The following is a 22189-nucleotide window of genomic DNA, read 5'->3' on the forward strand; positions in this document are numbered from 1 at the left end:
CTGTTGTGGATGTAGAAGTGAACACCAAACTGACTCCCCATGGCAGTTTGAAACCAAACAGTAGGCACATTGTTAAGAAACCACATTGTTATACCTTGTTAGTAAGTCGCCATACCTTACAAGAATAAGTTTGTTTCCTAAGCCTAATGTATCCTAGAAAACATGTTTCAACTTATGCTGAAGTTGTGACCCCATGATGTTTGCCCATCGTTTCCATTACAAAACAACAACAACAAAACCTGTGTGATATGATTGTACTTTTGCCTTGCAAAAATGTTTTTCCAGATACCTTGATGATATCTTCCCCTCCCACATGATGTACTACTCTAACTTTTTTATTTCATACTATTTAATGGCCAATTATCTCGACATCTGTTTTCTATAACCCTAACCCATTGAGAGACCTCAAAAGAGAATGAGGGACTGCTCTCTGAAATACCGACTTTGGGAGAGAAAGCAAATGAGCCAGTTCCTGGTGCATCTGTAAAATGAATCTTGCTTTAATCAGACATTCGTGCAATTGGTTTTTCTCAGGCCAAACAGCTCTCCAGCCCAAATACTGTCATTGTTTAGTACGATTCTTCGCCCCCATCCCCACCCCCCCCCCCCCCCCCACACCTCCATTCTACAGAAAGCCAGCTGACACAAATCCATGAAGAGTAAATAACACACAAGGAATCCAAAAATTCCTTCACCCAGACTTCTGGGAAATGTAGTCCATGCGACTGTGACATCATAGGGAGCCCTCCTGGAAATCCCATTCCGGTTTTTGGAAGACACACATGCAGCTTCCCAAAAGTTGGACAAGAGTCCTGTACTATTGTGCATTCCAGGTCTGACTCTGGCACGGAGGTTGGTCCAGGGTGCAGCGCAGGCGAAGTGGCGGGGGGGGGGGGGGGCGGGGGGGGGCGTCTTGGAGGGAGCGGACCTGGGCTGGGTGGGAGGGCGGAAGAAGCTGCCATGGAGTGCTGTGATGAACTGGCTGGGTCACGTGAGGTTGCAGGTCAAGGCTGAGGAGAGAGCGATAGGGACTGTGCTTGAGTGATGGTTTCCTTAGGATTCCGCTTGCCACCCGACTCCGGCTTGGTCTTCTGGGACAAGAGAGCTTCCCGGTAGCGCGGAGTAGTTGATAGTGAAGTCCAGGATTGCAAACTAATGATGGTCAGCTGACTGCCTGCTCCTGAGGTGGAGCTGGGAGCTCAGTGAGCAGCTCTGGTGGGGAAGCATGCTTCTCTAGCTGAGCCATCTCACATGGACGCTGTCAGATTTCTCAGTATCTGTAGAGCAAATGGGGTCTGGTCCTTCCTGAACTCTGTAGCTGCCTAGTGTAACGATCTTGAGGTTTTGATCGCGGTCATTTTATCTGCCAGTTAAAAAATTAAGAAAGGAAAAACGCGAGGCCCAACAGTTCACCGGTGGGAAATTCTGGAACACAGCAGACAGATCTACCAGAATCAGCTGCTATAGAAAAGCTTTGACTAGGGTGAGAGAACACACATCTGCAGACATATGGAGGGGAAGACCCAGTGCAAAGCAGAACGGGAACTAGGGAAGCTGAACCCAGGTTCACCTTGAGTGCTGGGTTTTCTTAAATCTTTGAAAGATCCTCCATCCTTAATTCAGGGCTGAGCAAGAAAAAAAGGCAGAATGTCTGCTAGTCCCAAAGTGGTTCTGTCAACATGTCTTCATCTGCCCTTGACGTTATTGGGCTTGTCTAGAAGCAGGGTTCCTAAGTGCAGGTAAAAAATTCTCATGGCCTTGGTTCCAGTGCCAGGCTTTGGTGTTAGGTCAGCAGGGTGAGGAAGAACTCACAGACCTGTGTGTATTCATGTGATTTAAAGTAAACAGACCTGTGATAGAAAAGAAACTTCAGTCTACTCTATTGCACATCCCTGTCATCTCTGCATTTGTGATGGGAGACAGGACCTCTGGTCCTTGTTGCTCAAATTTTAAAATGTCATTTAGTAAAAATCCCAGGGACAGATATCGGGGTAAATGCTGAAAGGTCAGAGAGACAAAGGAATAAGCCACTGCCATCTCTTATCTCACCAACTCCTCAGACTGAAAAAGCCTCTAGTTCCTTTCTCCTCATGTCTTACAGACCTTTCTCTGCCCAGCCATCACTTCCTGGGCTTATGTGTGTGTACTTCCCATCAAAGACATGAGATCTCAAGTGCTGGGATTAAGGGCATGTGACTCCCAAGAAATGGGATTAAAGATGTGTGCAGCTGGGCGGTGGTGGCACATACCTTTAATCCCAGCACTCGGGAGGCAGAGCCAGGTGGATCTCTGTGAGTTCGAGGCCAGCCTGGGCTACCAAGTGAGTTCCAGAAAAGGCGCAAAGCTACACAGAGAAACCCTGTCTCGAAAGAAAAAAAAAAAAAAAAAGATGTGTGCCACCACTGCCTAGCTGTTTCTCTCCTAGACTGAGTCAATCTCGTGTAGTCCAGGGTGGCTTTGAACTCACAGAGATCCAGACAGACCTCTGCCTCCTGAGTGCTAAGATTAAAGGTGTGTTCCACCACTGCCTGCCACCTGTGTTTAATGTGGTGGCTTGTTCTATTCTCTAATCTTCAGGAAAGTTTATTAGAGTACACAGTGTATCAATCACCACAGGTCCTCCCCTGCATCATAACAAATTCAATGCCAGCCTAAGCTACCCAAGTCTGTGACATTAAAACACTTGAACATACTTTATGGACATGATAGATACTTTCTATTGTCCATTTCATGTTTTGTACACATGCCTAACTTCTGTTGCCCATTCCATGTGTAATTTAAACTTTTTTCAATATAATGTTTTTGTTAGAGGTATTAAATTTTGGTGATTACATCCTTGTTTTCATTTACTCTGTGAGGAAGAATTTCTCTTTAACTGCCTAGAATATTCCTCCCTATATGCAGTGATGGTTCATTCTGTTTGGATATTAATCTGTGTTTGTTACTGTCATGACCTGATGCTGATTTCTTCTGGTTTCACTGATTTCTGGCTGGGTGGCTGGCTGGGTGGGTGGCTGGCTGGCTGGGTGGCTGGGCTGGCTGGTCCTTATATAGTCCTTCTGTTGTTCTCTTGCTCTATCTCTGTATCCCACATCCTGATTGGTCTCTTTTAAGAGGTCTCCAATGGGATCTTTGGCCAAGATGATCTAATGTCCAGAACAGCTTCAAAGCAACGGCCTGAGATGATGCAGCCTCAAAGTCTACTACAGTCAAGACATGACCATACTTTTAAATTTTCTCAGGATCCCCATAAGATTGCCAGTGACTCCACTCAGCAAGAAGTAGTATGCACAGCTATGCCATAATTCCCAAAATATTGTTTAAAAATGTTTATTTTTATTTAAAGGGGGTTGATTATAAATGGTTAAATGTCATTGCTGTTCTGCCATCTGATTTGCTCTCTGTCTAGCCACACCACTTCCTCTTCCTGGCCAGCTCTGTCACTTTCTGTCTGTACAGAGCTTCAGAACTCCATGGTTGGTACTGGGATTAAAGGTGTGTGTCACCACACTTGGCTCTGTTCCCTAGTGTGGCCTGGAACACACAGAGATCCTGCCTGCTAAGTGATAGGATTAAGGGCATGTGCTACCACTGCCTGACTTCTTTGTTTACTTAAAATGGCTTGCTATTTCCTCTGATCTCCAGGCAAACTTTATTTATTAAAGCACAAATAAAATATTACCACATTTTAGCACAAATAAAATACCACCACAGTATTATGTTTATGCAACTTATTTAAAATTGTAATATCTAAATAAGAAATACAGATTAGTAGTCATCTATGATAATCAAACTTATAGTCATGTTAATTAAGCTTTCTAGGTATACAAAGATATATTTAAAGATAGATAATCTTCAAACACTTCAAAGACCTACAGAATATGGCATTTGAAACATTTTAAGAACTTAGATGTTTCTGGACTGTGAAATATGTCTGCTCTTGGCAGCACCAATTACTTCAAAAAGGATGGTGGGCATCAAAGAAACTCATTATGGTGTTTACATGAAATGTGGAAAAGGCTAGCCTTTTGGACAAGAAACTGCTCTTGCCTGGACTGCTTTACAGTATGTTGTATAAACTAGACATGCAGGACCCACAGGAAACTGACCACTGAACTTTGCCAAAACAGGGTGATGTGGTCCTTCTGGTTCCTGCTTCATAGAAGAAACTGCCAGACATTCTGCAGGACACAGAGAAAAGCTACTGATGAACTTTGCCAAAATAGGTGAAAAGGTCCTCCAAATTTCCTGTTTCACTTAAAAGTATGCCAGAGACTCTAGGCCTGTATGCCAAAGATAGATGCTCCAATGTTACAGAGGAACTTAGGGTGACTGTCTAGGCAGCTAGATGTTTCTGTCATTTCTAGAATTTTGGAAGTTACTTACAGTACACTTCCTCTTTACTTAGGTAATATTATATCCTTCTGGGATCTTTGATGGAATTGAAGACTAGAGAGTTACAATTATAGTTTTTATTAATCATAATAAAAGATAAATTAAATATAAAACTTTAGAATCATAAAAATAGGACAGATGACAGAGTTTTTTTTTTAATTTTGCCTAAAGAATTATATTAGATATTGTAACTGTGATTCTTGCTTGATAAATATTTTGTTATCTGTAATTTTACTGTTAAAATGAAAACCTTTCTTTTTGATTAGACAGAAAAGGGCAAGTTCTATGGGATGGTCATTCTGTATGCTGTGAATATGTGTTGCTATCACTGGTTAATAAAGAAGCTGCTTTGGCCTATGGTAAGACAAGTTATAGCAAGGTGGGAAATCCAAGCAAAGTTACAGAAAAAAAGGAAGGCAGAGTCAGGGGAGATGCTGTGGGTCGCCTAGCAAGGAAGATGAGAGAGAATAGGTAAGGCCACAAAGCCATGTGGCAAAACCTAGATTGATAGTAATGAGTTGAATTAAGTTGTAAGAGCTAGTTAATGTAAGCCTGAGCCATAGGCCAAACAGTTTATAATTAATATTAAGCCTCTGACTGGTTATTAAGGTAATGGCATGCAGGAGAAAAGCTTCCTGTTACACATGTGTGCTTCCCAAGTACAGGAGCAAAGGCATGATATTCCAAGTGCTGGATGATTAAAGGTGTGTGCCACCACTGCCTGGCCTCTATGGCTAACTAGTGGCTGGCTTTATCCTCTGATCTTCAGGCAAGCTTTATTTGTTAGAGTATACACAAAATATCACCACATTTCTCCTTTTTCTCCTTCTATTTATTCTCTCTGCCTCCCAGCCTCACCTATCCTTTCTTCTGCTTTGCTATGGGCCATTCAGCTCTTTATTAGACCATCAGATGTGTTAGACAGGCAAAGGAACACAGCTTCCCAGAGTTGAACAAATGCAACATATCTTTGTATCATTAAACAAAATTTCCACAACATAACCAAATGGAACACACCTTAATATAATATTCCACAGCACCATACTATAACTAAGAAAGAGTAGACCTCATCGTTACATAAATTTCTGATATTTTATGTATTGATAAAAAGGAAAAATAAAAAGGTTATTCTGGGACTTCACTCTAAGTTCTAAAATTAGAAAATTTTGAAAGAAGAAAGTTGCATCAGCAAATATATTTTTCAGCTAAAGTGCACTGGTAAACAGCTGTCATATAAGCAAAACATGCTTTAGGGATGCCACAGACACCTCAATTCATACCTGACAGAGAAAAAAATAGCAAGGGAAAATGGCAAAAAGACCAGTGATGTGTATTCTATGTTAAATTCTCAGCAGTGCTGTTAGTCCTGTACTTGCCTGTTTTCTCACATGATCAGACACTTAAATGACACTTCAGTCTGTGAGTTCCTCCCCTGCCTGCTCCTCTCATGTCCCTTGTCACCATCATTTGCATCATTAGTGAATCTGTAGAAATCCTGAAACCCAGATGACGGCATGAGCTGCTGCATCAGACTCTGTGTTTTCATTTCACTTCACACTCATGACTGTGCATATCGACTGTTGAGAAATCCTTCTCCCCCACCAGGACTTTCTCCTGATAGAAATATGTGTGTGTGTGGTGTATAGTAGCATATGGCACTAAATGCATGTTCTGTGGATGCATTCATTTTATGTTTCTGTCTTAATTGGATCGTGCTCAACTGGGCTTATAGGGATCTTTTACCTTGTCTTTTCTTGAAACTGGGTTCAGTGTGAGATCATGTGACCACTTGAACCATGTCACAGAAATGATACTCACTTACCTAAGAAACATTTCTAATTCTCTTTCATCCTGGAAAAAATGCAATTTGTGTCCACAGACACATGATGCTTGTGTTAGGGTTTCATTGCTGTGATCAGGACCATGATGAAAGACAGCTTGGAGAAGAAAGGGTTTATTCTGGACTACAACTTTAGGTAAGTGTCCATCACTGAGGGAAGTCAAGGCAGGAACCTGAGGTAAGAACTGGGACAGAAGCCACAGAAGAACACTGTTTACTGACTTGCCCAGCCTGCTTTCCTATACCATGGAGGAATGCCTGCCCAGGGTGGGCACCACTCGTAATGGGCTGTGCTGTGTCATATCAATCACTAATTAAGAAAATACCACCTAGGCTTGGCTACAGGACAGTCTTAGGGAGGCATTTTCTCTATCATGTTTTTCTTGTCTCAAATGACCCTAGCTGTTGTTAAATTGACAGGAGAACTGTCCAGCACAATGCATCTTGGTATTCATACAATTATTAGTGGTTTTAATTAGTTAAGTATGTGATATCATTCATTGATCTTTGTTTCAGGAAATGCTGTCCTTCGGGGATGTGGCCATTGAGTTCTCTGCAGAAGAGAGGGAATGCCTGGAACCTGCTCATTGGGATTTGTACAGGGATGTGATGTTGGAGAATTACAGCAACCTTGTGTTCCTTGGTGAGGCTCTCATCCATAGTGAATTCTTATTTCACCATCAACATGTAGCTTCTTCTCTTTGTATGGTATCTCCTGGGAGCATTTCAGCAGTGAGTTTCATCCCTTTGTTTTCAGAAAAATTAGGGAGAGTGCTGTATTAAGAATCATTTCAATACTGAAGAGATGGCTTGATGGTTAAGTACACTGACTGCTCTTCAAGAGGACTAGGGTTCAATTCCTAGCACCCATATGGCAGCTCACAACTATCTATAATTCCAAGATCTCACATACTCACATAGACATACATGCAGGCAAAACACTAACACACATTTTAAAAGAAATGAGTTATTAAAAAAAGAATCATTTCACTGTTTTTCTCTTTTTGTGTTTAACCTTTCTATGTTGGATGTTTCCTTCATTATAGTGGTACTGTTCAAAATTCAGTGGTGTGAGACATGGAGCACACTTCTTAATAAAAGTGCTTTACAATTCCTTTAAATGATACTCAAAAACTGGATGTTATAAATACCTTTATGTAGTGTAGTGATCCTGTCAAAAAACATTTAAGGAACCGATTGTATGCAATTATTTATTACATCATCTCTTTCCTGGAAGGGACATGTCAATTCTAAGAAAAAGAACACATAAACAATCTTGTTCCTTTTTTTTTCTACAAACAGGCCTTACTGTGTCTAAGCCACACCTGGTGACATTTTTGGAGCAAAGACCAGAACCTTCAGATGTGAAGAGACAAGCAGCAGCCACTGTGCACCAAGGTGTGTAGGAATGAATGATTCTCGGGCAGAGTTGAGGGCCACATATCCAACAGACAGGCAGGTTTTCCCATGTGCCTTGAAACATGACACTATGGGAATCATTCTTTAGGTCTCTATTTCATGTCTTTGTTGTCAAAGCTCATTTCTCATACTTTTTAAAAAATAGTTTCAGTTTCTTACTTTGTATTTCCCCAACAGTGGGCTGTTTTTATTGACAGTGACTTCCAAGGTTTTTCTTTTTGTTTTTTCTCCATTGTAGTGTCAGATCAGGGAAAGAGAACTCAGTGCTGGTCAGACTGAGAGTCATTTATTTGCAGAGGTTGTGAGCAGATTCATGGTAGAAAGACCTCCTCACCAAAGTGAGCACAACTGGGTTTATAAAGCCAAAGCTAACTATTCTATTTCAGAGACTCAGGTAATGACAGAAGGTTCAACAGTTTCAGTTCTGTTGATTAGAACAACTTGGGGGTAGGGAGCAATTGGAAAAGACTAAGACAAACCCAAGTCAGCTTCAACAGTTCGTTCCCCACTGATCTTAGGGAAGAGTCAAAGCATTAACATATTGCAGGAGGGGTTGTGTTGGGCCATTAGAGGCTGTTTGGCATGTCTAACTGTTTTCCCTCCAGTTCGTTCAGCAGGGCCCAACAAATAGACCTAGGAAGTTTAGGACAGGATGACTGCAAGGTCTTACACTGTTGACTCAGCAGTGCCTATCAAACCAGTTTGGGTACAGTGATTGTGTGCCTCTCCTTCATGACAGTTAGTAGAGTTAGGCCTTTCAGTGTGATGTAAGGCTCCTTGCTTTTTGGGGTTTTGCTTTGTTCTATTCTTTTCAAGTTAACATTTATCATATATTAGGCATGTTATTTGGATATATTCCAATTCACAACTGGTTAGAGAAATTATGAACTTTTTTTGTATGAACCTGATATTCCCAGATACATCAGAGCTAGTAAAATGTTTTGTTTCAGATCTAGTCAGGACAGCCACTGTGGCTAGCCCTATAGGAATCATTATGGCTAACATTACCATGAGTCCAATGGTAGAAAGAGATCTGGTGGCCCCTTCTTCTCAGGGTCTTCTTTTGATTCTCAAACTTCTTCCAAGTGTATATTTTCATTGGCTTCCCAATTTGTAATGGGAGCAGGACTGAGGAGTGAAGGTGGAGTTGTTTTGTTTTTTTTAATTGGGACCCCAATCAGCTCTATCCCACCAGCCACTCGCAAATAACCACACAGAGACTTAATATTAATTGTTAATGCTCAGCCAATTGCTCAGGATTATTACTAACTAGCTCTTACATCTTAAATTAACCCATATTCCTTATTTACACTCTGCCCCGTGTCAGTGCCTTTTCTCATATGGCATGCGTCTCTCTTTGTCCTCTGCATCCTGGTGCCTTCTCTGGCTCTGTCATTCCTCTTCCCAGCATTCTCTGTCCCCAAATTCTGCCTAACCATTGACCAATCAACTTTTGATTAACAATGTGAGCAATGCATCTTCACATATTTCACAATGCCTCCCCCTTTTATATAATTAAAAAGTAAGGTTTTAATTTCAACATAGTAAAACTATATATATATCAAAAGTAGTTGTCTACTAAGAATTACACTTACAATATCCAGTTCATTTGTATTTGACAAATTTAGAGAAAATATTTTATTATCTTATCTTTGTGAGTCCAAAAAGTTTTATATTTAATTTATCTTTTATTATAACTAAGAAAATCTTTAAGTCTAAATATTTAGTCTTTAACTATATCAAAGACTCCAGAAGGGTGAAATGTTAACTAAGAGGCCATCTATCTTTGGCCTACAGGCCTAGAATATCTGATAGACTTTTTTGAGAAGCAAGAAATTTTGAAGGACTGTTCTACCTTGCTTGGGAAAGTTTCTCGAAATCACTTTCTTTTGTATCCTGCTAGTCCAGTTTGGAAAGTATACTGTCAGGAATTGAGACAAAGGCAGTTTCTTTGTCAATGCTAGCTTTTGCCATAAAGAAGGTAAACTCCATAAAGAGTTTCTTCAATGCCCATCATCTTTGAAATAAATTGGTGCTGCCAGGAGCAGACATGTTTTGCTGTCAAGAAAAGCCTATGTTATTAAAGCATTTTAAAAGCCATATTCTGTAGGTCTTCGAAGTGTTTGAAGACCATCTATCTATCTAAATACATCTGTTTATGACTTTGAAAACATACCTAGCATGACTATAACTTTGACTATTTTAGATGACTACTATCCTGTATTTTTAATTATACAATAGCTTTTTAAATGAACTACAGAAACACAATACCCCAAACAAGAGCAGCAACATACATACAGTATAACAAAATTAACTTCAAATTTTTATCGATCAACTAGAATCCATACCAGTGTAAAATATTTTGTGTTTAAGGGTTGCTTTTTTGCTTAAAGTAGAGTCAAAAATCTACCCTATTATCTCATCATTTCTATATCATATCCCTCTTCTTTCTTTTAGAAAGAGATCTTTAACTTTTTTCAATAGCCTTTTTTGACTCAGACCAATAAAAACTTGCAACCCATCCCCCTTAAATAATGACAAACATCCATAACCTATCTTTTGGGAATGTGGGCATTGTTCTCTGAACTACATCCTGTTTTCTGTGGGTGCTGAGATCTTTAGGGACACCTTCAGAAAAGTCAGGAGGATAATTGTTAGGTTTGTCTGAAGTAGTTTGTGAGGCTGGAGGATATCAGCCAGCAGCCTTGAAACTGTTTAAGGTGTAGAATATTGAGGAAACTGCAACAGAGGTGCACTGAGATATTGAATCTTCTGGGCCATCCTTTATAGGTGAAATTATTAAGGCCACTCCACGTAGTTAAAAGGGAGGTTTATTTTGTGGGGTAACTTACAAATGAAGGGATAGGTTGCAGGGTCTGGCAAAGGTACGGCACAGTCCGGTGGTGTTCTCTGGAGAACTCTGCTCGGTCTACCTCCAGTGTCCAGGGTCCCAGAACCAAGAGAGACCTCTCCTCTCGATCCTGGGTCTTCAGCTTCCTCCCTTAGCCCCGCCTTGTGGGCGTGACCATTACCAAAGCCTCAATGGGGGTTGGAACTTCCAGGCCAAGGCTGGGATGGCTACCCACTACATCTCCCCCTTTTGTCTAAATAAGAAGGTTCTAACCTAATATAAGACTATATACAAAGAAATGGTTATCAAATATTGTCCAGGAACAATGAGGGATAATGACCTAGATAAGTTGGAATTACAATAAATGCAAACAATATCAAGCAAAAAACACATACTAAAATCCAGGGAAGTCTAGAGCGTGGGTAGGTGGCTTGTCTTCTTGTTCTGAAAATACATAAACTTTTAAAGGTAACACGCACATCTATACTAATACAAGTACAGACTGTGTGTTGTACACAAGTTAGCCAAAGATGATTTTCTGTCTTAAGTTTGAGCATATAAAATATACATTACGTGTTTTGTAGTTTTCCTAGTTTTATCTCTCTCTAACTCTTTTTTTTTTTTTTTTTTTCCAAGACAGGGTTTCTCTGTGTAGCTTTGTGCCTTTCCTGGATCTCACTTGGTAGACCAGGCTGGCCTCGAACTCACAGAGATCCGCCTGCCTCTGCCTCCCGAGTGCTGGGATTAAAGGCGTGTGCCACCACCCCCTGGCCGAGGTTTATCTCTTTATGTTTGTAGCCAGGATTTCCAGGGCATCTTCCATAATCAAACTTGATCCATTTCAACCTGGAATGAATCCAGAGCCTCTCACTTTCAGTGGAAATAAAAACATCACCTTTCTCCCAAAGTAACATATTTTTTTACTTCTTGTTTTAGTCAAGACATCTTTAAAATATACAGGTTGGTTTAATCCATGAGTTTTCATGATCCAATGTGTCTTAGCAGCTGTTGATCCTTCATTAGCAATCAGAAAATCCAAGGACAACACAATAACATACAGAATCCAGACATTGTGTATTTTCCATCTTTATGTGGCTTTTTTATATTATTTTATTATTTTAAAAGAATGTATCTATTTTATGACTGTCTGTACCCTTTTTCTTTTCTCTCCCAAGCCTTTGTACATTTTTAAACACACTGTATCCCATTTAGAGATTTTTTTTTTCCTTCTGTCTGGATATGTCTTTCCTGAGCATCTGTTATCTTTTCTGTCTGCATGAGCAAAACCTCAAACCTATCATGCCATGTGCTGTTGGACAATGTGGTGCCCTGGCAGAGCTCATGCTGGCTGCTGAGATCATCTCTATACTGCAGCCCACATGAGAGACGTGAAACTAGGAAGTCGTGTTTGGATCCATTTTTGTGTTTAGAACCTTTTTAAAGCTTGCACAGGTCTTTTGTGTATGTGGGTGCACCAGGTTGGAACACTATTTGTAGGTGGAGTTTTCCTGTCCCAGCAGCTACTCCAAAATAACCAAAATGGAGAGTTAATGTTAATTATAAATGCTCGGATATTAGTTTAGGTCATTTTTAGCTAGCTCTTACTGAAAGACCCCCCCGGCACCCCTATAGTAATGCTATGTTTGCAAGGCTTATAAGGGAACAAAAGACAGTTCCAGGAAATAGAATGGCCCCACCGCAGCCCAGATAGCCGATAGATAAGCAGGATGTCAGGGGCAGACTGCCTGGCGTCAGTGCGGGAGGGCCAGAGCAGCTGGAATTCTAGATAGGGGTTGAGTCAACACACATATCTGGTTACCAAGGGAAAAACCCACAAACCGCCCTGAGCCTGAGTTCACGCCCCATTTGATTTATGCTCATATATTTGCACCTCACTTTGACAGAGCTTTGTCCAATTAGTACATTTTAAATAAACCCATATTTCTTATCTACCCTCTGCCATGTAGCGATATCTTCTTCCCAACATTTTCTCTGCCCAGAAAATCCTGCCTAGCCATTGACCAATGAGTTTTCTATTAACAATGATAGTAATACACATTCATATTGTATGAAAAGATTGCTTCACAGCAGAGGAGCTGGTCCCAGTTGTGTCTGGACAGTGACTCAGAATGACTGCTTTGGGTGAACTGTCACATCCACCTCACCTCCTCCTCAGACTGTATTGCTTTCTTTACCTGATGTGGTGGGTGTACACAATGCACATGCACCTTAGTTTAAATGAGTGTCCACAGTTCACCCTGCTGTGCTGACTGGCCCTGAGGCAGAGCCTCCGTCATCTTTTATCTACCACTTTGCTGAGGACTCCTCATACAATCAGATATTGGCAGCTCAGCTCTGGGGTTAGCTCTGTTAAGAGGAGGAAATTCAAAGACAGGGGACAGGGCATGGCTGTTTTAACTAGCATGTAATTCCCATACCAGGTGTATGGCAGGCATAGGTATAAGATTCCCTAAAGTAGCCTCACTTAGTTCAGGAGACATTGAATGTCAAGAAATTACAATGAGTGTCTCCATTGCTTGACACATTTAGAATGTGGTGTAGAATCTAAGAGCCCCATCAGCATGAAAGAATCCACCCTCTCTCTTAGGGGACAAGATGAGTGGTTCATCTTCCTTCCAGCAAGAAAAGGATTTTCTGTCCTGGCTAACCGGTGAGAGGGAGACAGGAGCAGCAGGTGCTGACAACTCCTTTCCCCGTACATCGTTATCCTGTCTTGGAACTAGAATGCCATTAATTCCCCCAGGTCTGTGTCCCAGCTAGGGGTAAATATGCTGACCTATCCTGGTTATGGCCTGCCATGAAAATGTAGTGTAGATTTAACTCTTTTTACTCAAGCATTCTAGCATTCAATAGCAATAACTGGGTTTTTTTTTTTTTTTTTTTTTTTTATGTTGTTGCTTTGTTTTGTTATTCATTTTTTTTTTCCAATACTGGGCTTCTCTGTAGCCCTAGCTGTCCTGGAGCTGGCTTTTTAGACCAGGCTGGCACAAAACTCAACAAAAATCTCTCTGCCTCTACTCCAGAGTGCTGGCATTAAAGGTATGTGTCACCATTCCTGGCCCAATAACCAGTCACTTTAAGTACATCTGATTTTTGTATTCTTCCATATAAAGGAAAAGAAAGGTTGAACTAAAATTTATTTCAGTTTCCCACTTTAGACCAACTTTGATTATAGTACAGAGGAGTGTATAATGGAAGGTAGAAAATTTTCTCTCCCTCTAATATTGTGTCCGTAAATGAATTTTATTTGCATTTAGCATGACTATAAACACACCTTTGGGCACACTAAGTATATTTCATCATTCATTAGGTCATTCATCATTAACTATTGTGTCTTAGTTACCTTTGTTGTAACAGCTTACAATAAAATAGTGGCTCTCATCATAATAGGATTTGATGAATGAAAGTAATTTATCTGTGTTAAAATTTCATAATGTAGGGTTTGGGGATTTAGCTCAGTGGTAGAGTGCTTGCCTAGCAAGTGTGAAGGCCCTGGATTCGGTCCTCAGCTCCAGAAAAAAAAAATTCACAATCTAAAATTATGATTGTTGAATTGAAAATCTTTTATACCAAAACAAAGTCTAGACATAAATTCATTCCATGGAGGAACTGAGCACTTCAGTCTGCTGATCCCTTTGTTGCATACTTTATAAAATCTAAGTCATTCCTGCAGACCTTCTACACTAAGTAGATTATTTCATCATAGAGAATACCATAATGGAGAGCTCAGTGCCAGGCATGAGCAGGTTGAGGAGGAATAGACATGGAGTGTCCCAGACTCACTAATACAGCCTCAGAAAGATGTTGGCACTGCCCATGGAGTACGGTCAGGAGGACAGAGGAACCCCACAGCTTCTAGTAGCCTGGAATCCACAGTGAGCTCAGAGAGTGGCTGATGCTCTGTTCCACAAGGAGGGTCAGGGAAAGTGACAAAGTGTAAGGCCCAGAACAGTAGCAGAGAGAGCATAGATGGAGTGGACTATACAGCCACTCATTCAGCATCCACAGAAATGACATAAGGTGTGGATTTAACTGAATTTTATCCCTTACTTCTGCAGTCAACATCTTTACTCTTTGAAGTAGTCCCTCAGGAGGCAGAGGCAGGTGGATCTCTGTGAGTTCGAGGCCAGCATGGTCTACCGAATGAGATCCAGGACAGGCACCAAAGCTACACAGAGAAACCCTGTCTCGACAAACAAACAAACAAACAAAGTAGCCCCAGGGAAGGACACTCTCTAAGATTTTTTTTTTTTGAGCTGAGGATCGAACCCAGGGCCTTGCGCTTGCTAGGCAAGTGCTCTACCACTGAGCTAAATCCCCAACCCTCTCTAAGGTTGTTATTTTTATTATTATTATTATTTTTTTTTTACCAGAATCTGACCAGAAAAAATACCCACACCTATTCCATTGCAGGATCAGAAGGACAAAGTTGGGTTTGTGTCAGGAAATGCATTGGTCATTCTAGTACTCTCTAACCCTACTTTGATTGGGTTTAATTTCAGGATATTCGTTCCTTAGACGACATCAAACAACCCATTCTGAAGACAATCCCTACAAGTGTGCACAATGTGGCAAAAGGTTTTCCTCCTTTTCATTCCTTCAACAACATCAGACAGTCCATACTAGAGAGAAACTACACAAGTGTGAGGAGTGTGGCAAATGTTTTTGCTCAGTTTATTCCCTTAGAAGACATCAAACAATCCATTCTGAAGACAATCCCTACAAGTGTGCAGAGTGTGGCAAAATATTGTCCTGTTTTACAAACCTTCAAGAACATCAGAGAATTCATACTGGAGAGAAATCACACAAGTGTGAGGAGTGTGGTAAATGTTTTTACTTATCTTCATCCCTTCGGCGCCATCAAACAATTCATTCTGAAGACAATCCTTACAAGTGTGAAAAGTGTGGAAAGTGTTTTTCAGGATCATCATCCCTTAGACAACATCAAACAATCCATTGTGAAGACAATCCCTACAAGTGTGCACAATGTGGCAAAAGGTTTTCCTCCTTTTCATTCCTTCAAAAACATCAGACAGTCCATACTAGAGAGAAACCACACAAGTGTGAGGAGTGTGGCAAATGTTTTGGCTCAGCTTCATCCCTTAGACGACATCAAGAAATTCATTCTGAAGATAATCCCTACAAGTGTGCAGAGTGTGGCAAAATGTTGTCCTGTTTTACAAACCTTCAAGAACATCAGAGAATTCATACTGGGGAGAAATCATACAAGTGTGAAGAGTGTGGCAAATGTTTTTATTTATCTTCATCCCTTAGACGACATCAAACAATTCACTGTGAAGACAATCCTTACAAGTGTGAAGAGTGTGGCAGATGTTTTTACTCATCTTTATCCCTTAGAAGACATCAAATAATCCATTCTGAAGACAATCCTTATACGTGTGCACAATGTGGCAAACGGTTTTTCATCTTCTAGGGATCTTCAGGATCATCAAACAGTTCATACTGGAGAGAAACCATACAAGTGTGAAGAGTGTGGCAAAGCCTTTCATCATCACTCATCCCTTAGGAAACACAAGAAAGTTCATACTTTACAGAAACCCTACCAGTGTGAAGAATGTAAAAAATGTTTTTCCTCATCTTCATACCTTAGAGAACATCAAGCAATTCACACCAAAGACAATCCCTACAAGTGTGAAGAGTGTGACACATGTTTTTCCTCATCTTCCTCCCTTAGACGACATCAAACAATCCATTCTGAAGACAATCCCTACAAGTGTGCAGAATGTGGCAAAAGGTTTTCCTACTTTGCTAAACTTCAAGTGCATCAGACAGTCCATACTGGAAAGAAACCACACAAGTGTGAGGAGTGTGGCAAATGTTTTTCCTCATCTTCATCCCTTAGTCGACATCAAACAATTCACTCTGAAGACAATCCTTACAAGTGTGAGGAGTGTGGCAGATGTTTTGACTCATCTTCCTCCCTTAGAGGACATCAGACAATCCATTCTGAAGTCAATCCCTATAAGTGTGTAGAATGTGGGAAACAGTTTTCCTATTCTAAGAGTCTTCAGGAACATCAAACAGTTCATACTGGAGAGAAACCACACAAGTGTGAAGAATGTCACAAAGCCTTTCATTATCACTCATCCCTTAGGAAACACAGGAGAGTTCATACTGGAGAGAAACCCTATCAGTGTGAAGAGTGTGACAGATGTTTTTCCTCATCTTCAGCACTTAAGCGACATAAAAAAAGAGAAAATTCCTTCTGAAGACAATCCCTACAGGTATGGGGAATGTTGCACAGACTTTGTTAAGCTTTATATCCTTACTCAACATATGATGTACTCCATACTGGAGAGAAATTCTAGAAATGTCCTAAAACATTTTCTTCTTTCACTATTAAGATACTTCAAATGGTTCATTCTGACTACAAACTCCACGAGTGTGTGAAGTGTGGTAAAATCTTTGCTACCTATTCACATCTCATCCAACTCAAATGAATCAACAGTGTTAATTATTTTGGAATGTCAACATGACCATCTAACTTCCAAGGGCACAAGTGCTAAGAATGTCATCAGATTACCATAGAGACTTCTCTTTGCTGTTATTCCCAACAGTTTGTTCAAACAATGTGATTGAAACTTGCATTGATTACTGAGTCTCTTTCTTCTGTAACTATAAGTATTCTATGAAACCTTTACCGTGTCATAACTTTGTCCATTTGGTGCCTGGAATCTTGAGATCTGGGCTGTGGCATAGTCATTGTTTTTTCCAGTGAAGTCATCCAAGCTCTTCTCATACCTCCCCTCAGTGTGTACGAAGCTGTGTTGTAGTACAAATCCTAATTGGTCTTAATAAAAACCTAGAGGCAAATATCGGAGTAAGTGCTGAAAGATCAGAGACACAAGGGAACAATCCACTAGAGAAAGTTCTTACCTCTACAGGATCCTCAGGCCACAAGGGTATGTGTGTGTGAGATCCTGTCTCTCTGAATCCTTCGACTGAATGGCTCTGAGATCCTGTCTCCTCCTTATATTCCTTTCTCAGCCTATCCATATCACTTCCAGTGTCAACATTCCTAGTGCAGGGATTAAAGGCTTGTGACTCCCAAACACTGTGATTAAAGGTGTTTCTCTTTTAGACTGGCTCAATTTCGTGTAGCCCAGAATGGCCTTGAACTCACAGAGATCCCTATGCCCCTATGGTTAATCTAGTGGCTGGCTTTGCCTTCTGTTTTAGGCAAACAAGATATCACCACTCTCTGTCTCTCTGAGCTAGCAAGTTTTCACCCAGCATATGGCCCCTGAATTCTTATTGGTAAAATAAAAGGATAGAGATTTAGTTAAAACTATGAGACGGTTCTTCTGGTCTAAGGCCTGAGAGACCAGGCAGTGGTGGTATCATGTGCAGCTGTTGTGCCTCAGATAAAAAGCAACAATGCAAATAGAGCAAAAATGGCAGGAAAGTTATGGAAGTAACCAATCATTTTCAGGTTGGATTTGAAACTTATTCCACAAACCATGAGTGATGTGATGTTATTCTGGTGATAGACTTTTACTTGTCATTTTTAAAAAATGTTCTTACCCTTTCTTTCTCCTGGACAATACTTCATAATCATTCTTATTGTATATAGTTTTATATTAGGTTTAGAACCTTCTTGTTTAGACAAAAAGGGTAAGTGTTGTGAGTATTCACTCCACCCATGACCTTGGGTTATCTGGCCTGATAGAGGTGGTGCTTCTTGCCTACCTACCTACCTGACCTCTTAAAAGGAAAAGGCAAGGGGTTGCATGCTCTCTTGGACATGGAAGCCTTCCTGACACAATTTGGCAATCTGGTCTGGAGCCTTTTCCATCTTTGTTTTGAATTAGTGAGTGTGTGATCCCCATTTCATCCCTTAATAAATAACTCTCCTCAAACATCCATGGATTTCTCACATTATCTCACATTATTATAAATGGTTCATGGTCATAGTCAATCTCTTTCTAAAGAAAATAGGGTGATGTGATATAGAAATGATTAAAAAAAGAAATGATAAAATACTGTTAATCTCAAAATACATTAGTATGGATTTTGGATTATTTAATACAATATTTTTCCTTTTTTTATTAAGAGATTTTCTATTCATTTTACATATCAACCACAGATTCCCCTGTCCTTCCTCATCCCACCTCTCAGCTATCCCCCCAACCCACCCACCCCCATTCTCACCTCCTCCAAGGCAAGGTCTCCCATGGGGAGTCAGCAGAGCCTGGTACATTCAGTTGAGGTAGGTTCAAGCCCCTCCTCCCTGCACCAAGACTTCACAGTGTCTCACCATAGGCACTAGGTTCCAAAAGTCTGCTCATGCACTAGGGACAGGTCCCGGTCCCATTGCCTGGGGACCCCCTAAACAGTTCAAGCTAAACAACTGTCTTACTTATTAAGAGGGTCTAGTACAGTACCATGGGTGTTCCTCAGCTATTGGTCCACAGTTCATGTGTTTCCACTAGTTTGGATAGTTGTCTCTGTACTTTTCCCAATCATGGTCTTGATACTTCTTGCTCATAGAATCTCTCCTTTCTCTCATTGATTGGACTCCTGGAGATTACCTGGGACCCAGCTGTTGATCTCTGCATCTGCTTCCATCAGTCACTGGATGAGGATTCTATGATGACAGTTAGTGTATTTAGCCATCTGATCACCAGAGTAGGTCAGCTCAGGCACCCTCTTGACCACTGCTAGTAGTCTATGATGGAGACATCTTTGTGGATTCCTGGGGACCTCCCTAGTACTCTGCTTCTCCCTATTCCCATGGTGGCTTCATTTATCATGGTGTTCTCCCACTCTTTTCCTGATCCAACTCGAACCTCCCACACCCCTAAGCTCTCATTCCCCATCCCTTGCTCTCCACTACCCCACCCCAGCCCCTGTTTGCTTATGTAGCTCTCCTCTATGTTTCCATTGCTGGGGAATCCCTGTGTCTTTCCTAGGGTCCTCCTTACTATCTAGTCTACCTAGAGCTGTGGGTTACATTCTGGTTATCCATTGCTTTACATCTAGTATCAACTTATGAGTGAGTACATACCATATTTGTCTTTCTGAGTCTAGGTTACCTCACTCAGGATATTATTTTCTAGTTCCATTTATTTGCCTGCAAACCTCATGATGTCATTGTTTTTCCTCTGCTGAGTAGTATTTCATTGTGTATATATACCACATTTTCTTTTTCCATTCTTCAGTTGAGGGACATCTAGGTTGTTTCCAGATTCTGGGTATTACAAGTAATGCTGCTCTGAACATAGTTGAGCATGTGTCCTTTGTGGTATGATGAACATGCCTTGGATATATGCCCAAGAGTAGTATAGCTGGGTCTTGAGGAAGATTGATTTCCAATGTTCTGAAAAACTGCCATACTGATTTCCAAAGTGGCTGTACAAGTTTGCATTCCTACTAACAGTGGAGGAGTGTTCCCCTTGCTCACATCCTCTCCAACATAAACTGTCTTCAATGTTTTTGATCTTAGCCATTCTGAAAGGTATAAGATGGTATTTCAGAGTCATTTTGATTTCCATTTCCCTGATGACTAAGGATGTTGAGCAATTCCTTAAATGTCTTTCAGCCATTTGAGATTCTTCTGTTGAGAATTCTCTGTTTAGCTCTGTAGACCGTTTTTTAATTGGATTGTTAGGTATTTTAATGTCTAGTTTGTTGAGTTCTTTATAGATTCTGGATATCAGCCCTCTGTCAGATGTGGGGTTGGTGAAGAGCCTTTCCCATTCTGTAGGCTGTTGTTTTGTCTTATTGACCATGCCCTTTGCCCTACAAAAGCTTCTGAGTTTCAAGAGGTCCCACTTATTAATTGTTGCTCTTGGTGTCTGTGCTACTGGTGTTATATTTAGGAAGTGATATCCGGTGCAAATGTGTTCAAGACAACTTCCTACTTTCTCTTCTATTAGGTTCAGAGTTACTGGAATTATGTTGAGGTCTTTGATCCACTTACTTTTTGTGCATGGTGACAGATATGGATCTATTTGCAGTCTTCTACATGTTGACATCCAGTTATGCCGGCACCATTTGTTGAAAATGCTTTCTTTTTTCCATTGTACAGTTTTGGCTTCTTTGTCAAAAATTAGGTGTTTATACCTGTGCAGATTAATGTCAGGGTCTTCAATTAGATTCCATGTCACTTTTTATGCTAGTACCAAGCTTTTTTTTTAACTGTAACTCTATAGTAGAGCTTGAATTCAGGGATTGTGATGCCTTCAGAGATTGCTCTATTGTATAGGGTTGTTTTTAGCTATCCTGGGTTTTTTTGTTGTTGTTTTTCCATATGAAGTTGAATATTGTTCTTTCCAGGTCTGAGGGATTGCATTGAATCTGTAGATTGCTTTTGGTAAGATTGCCATTTTTACTATGTTAATCCTACCTGTCCATGAGCATGGGAGAACTTTACCATTTCTGATATCTTCTTCAATTTCTTTCTTTAGAGACTTAAAGGTTTTGTCATACAGGTCCTTCACTTGCTTAGTTAGAGTTACCCCAAGGTATTTTATATTATTTGTGGCTATTGTAAAGGTGATGTTTTTCTGATTTCTTTCTCAGCCTGCATGTCATTTGTATATAGGAGGGCTACTAGTTGGTTTTTTTTTTTTTTTTTTTTTTTTTTTATTTTTTTTTTATTTATTTTTTTAGTTAATCGTGTATCCTGCCACATTACTGAAGGTGTTTAATCAGCTATAGGACTCCCTTGGTGAAATTTTTGGGGTCAATGATGTATACTATCATGTCATCTGCAAATAGCAAAAGCTTGACTTCTTCCTTACCAATTTGTATCCCTGTTTATCTCCTTTTATTGTCTTATTGCTCCAGCTAGAACTTCAAGTACTATATTGAATAAATATGGGGAGAGTGGACAGCCTTGTCTTGTTCCTGATTTTAGTGGAATCACTTTGAGTTTCTCTCCATTTAATTTAATGTTGGTTATTGGCTTCACATAAAATGCCTTTACTATATTAAGGTATGTTCCCTGTATTCCTGATCGCTCCAAAACCTTTATTATGAAGGGGTGTTGGATTTTTTCAAATGCCTTTTCTGCATCTAGTGAGATGATCACGTGGTTTTTCTTTCAGTTTGTTTATATGGTGTATTACATTGACAGACTTTCATATGTTGAACCACCCTTGCATCCCTGGGATGAAGCCTACTTGATCATGGTGGATAATTGTTGTGATGTGTTCTTGGAGTCTGTTTGCCAGTATTTTATTGAATATTTTTGCATCAATGTTCATGAGGGAGATTGGTCTGTAGTTCTCTTTCTTTGTTGCATCTTTGTTTGGCTTGGGAATCAGGGTAATTGTAGCCTCATAGAAGGAGTTTGGTAATGTTCCTTCTGCTTCTATTGTGTGAAACAATTTAAAGAGTATTGGTATTATATCTTCTTTGAAGATTTGGTAGAATTCTGCATTGAAACCATCTGGTCCTGGGCTTTTTTTTGGTTGGGAGACTTTCAATGACTGTCTATTTCTATTTCCTTAGGGGTTATTGGTCCATTTAAATCATCTATCTGGTTTTTATTTAAGTTAGGTATGTGGTACCTATCAAGAATATAAATTTCCAATTTTGTGGAGTACAGGTTATTGAAGTATGTCCTGATGATTCTCTGGATTTCCTCATTGTCTGTTGTTATGTTCCCGTTTTCATTTCTGATTTTGCTTATTTGG

At 40.3% G+C, this 22189-nt stretch overlaps 1 protein-coding gene across 1 annotated transcript; it reads left to right on the forward strand.

The window, feature by feature from the left end:
- The first annotated feature begins 753 nt into the window (after positions 1-753).
- On the forward strand, positions 754-17361 carry LOC118596384 (zinc finger protein 58-like). The gene is given in 7 exon segments (XM_036207251.1): positions 754-852; positions 6752-6878; positions 7538-7633; positions 13114-13200; positions 15029-15945; positions 15947-16732; positions 16734-17361. Coding segments are annotated over 6 exon segments (2214 nt in total). The 5' UTR covers positions 754-852; positions 6752-6754; the 3' UTR covers positions 16938-17361.
- The last annotated feature ends 4828 nt before the right edge of the window (positions 17362-22189 follow it).

The sequence above is a fragment of the Onychomys torridus genome, chromosome 15 (assembly GCF_903995425.1).
Source record: "Onychomys torridus chromosome 15, mOncTor1.1, whole genome shotgun sequence".
Lineage (NCBI taxonomy): Eukaryota > Metazoa > Chordata > Mammalia > Rodentia > Cricetidae > Onychomys > Onychomys torridus.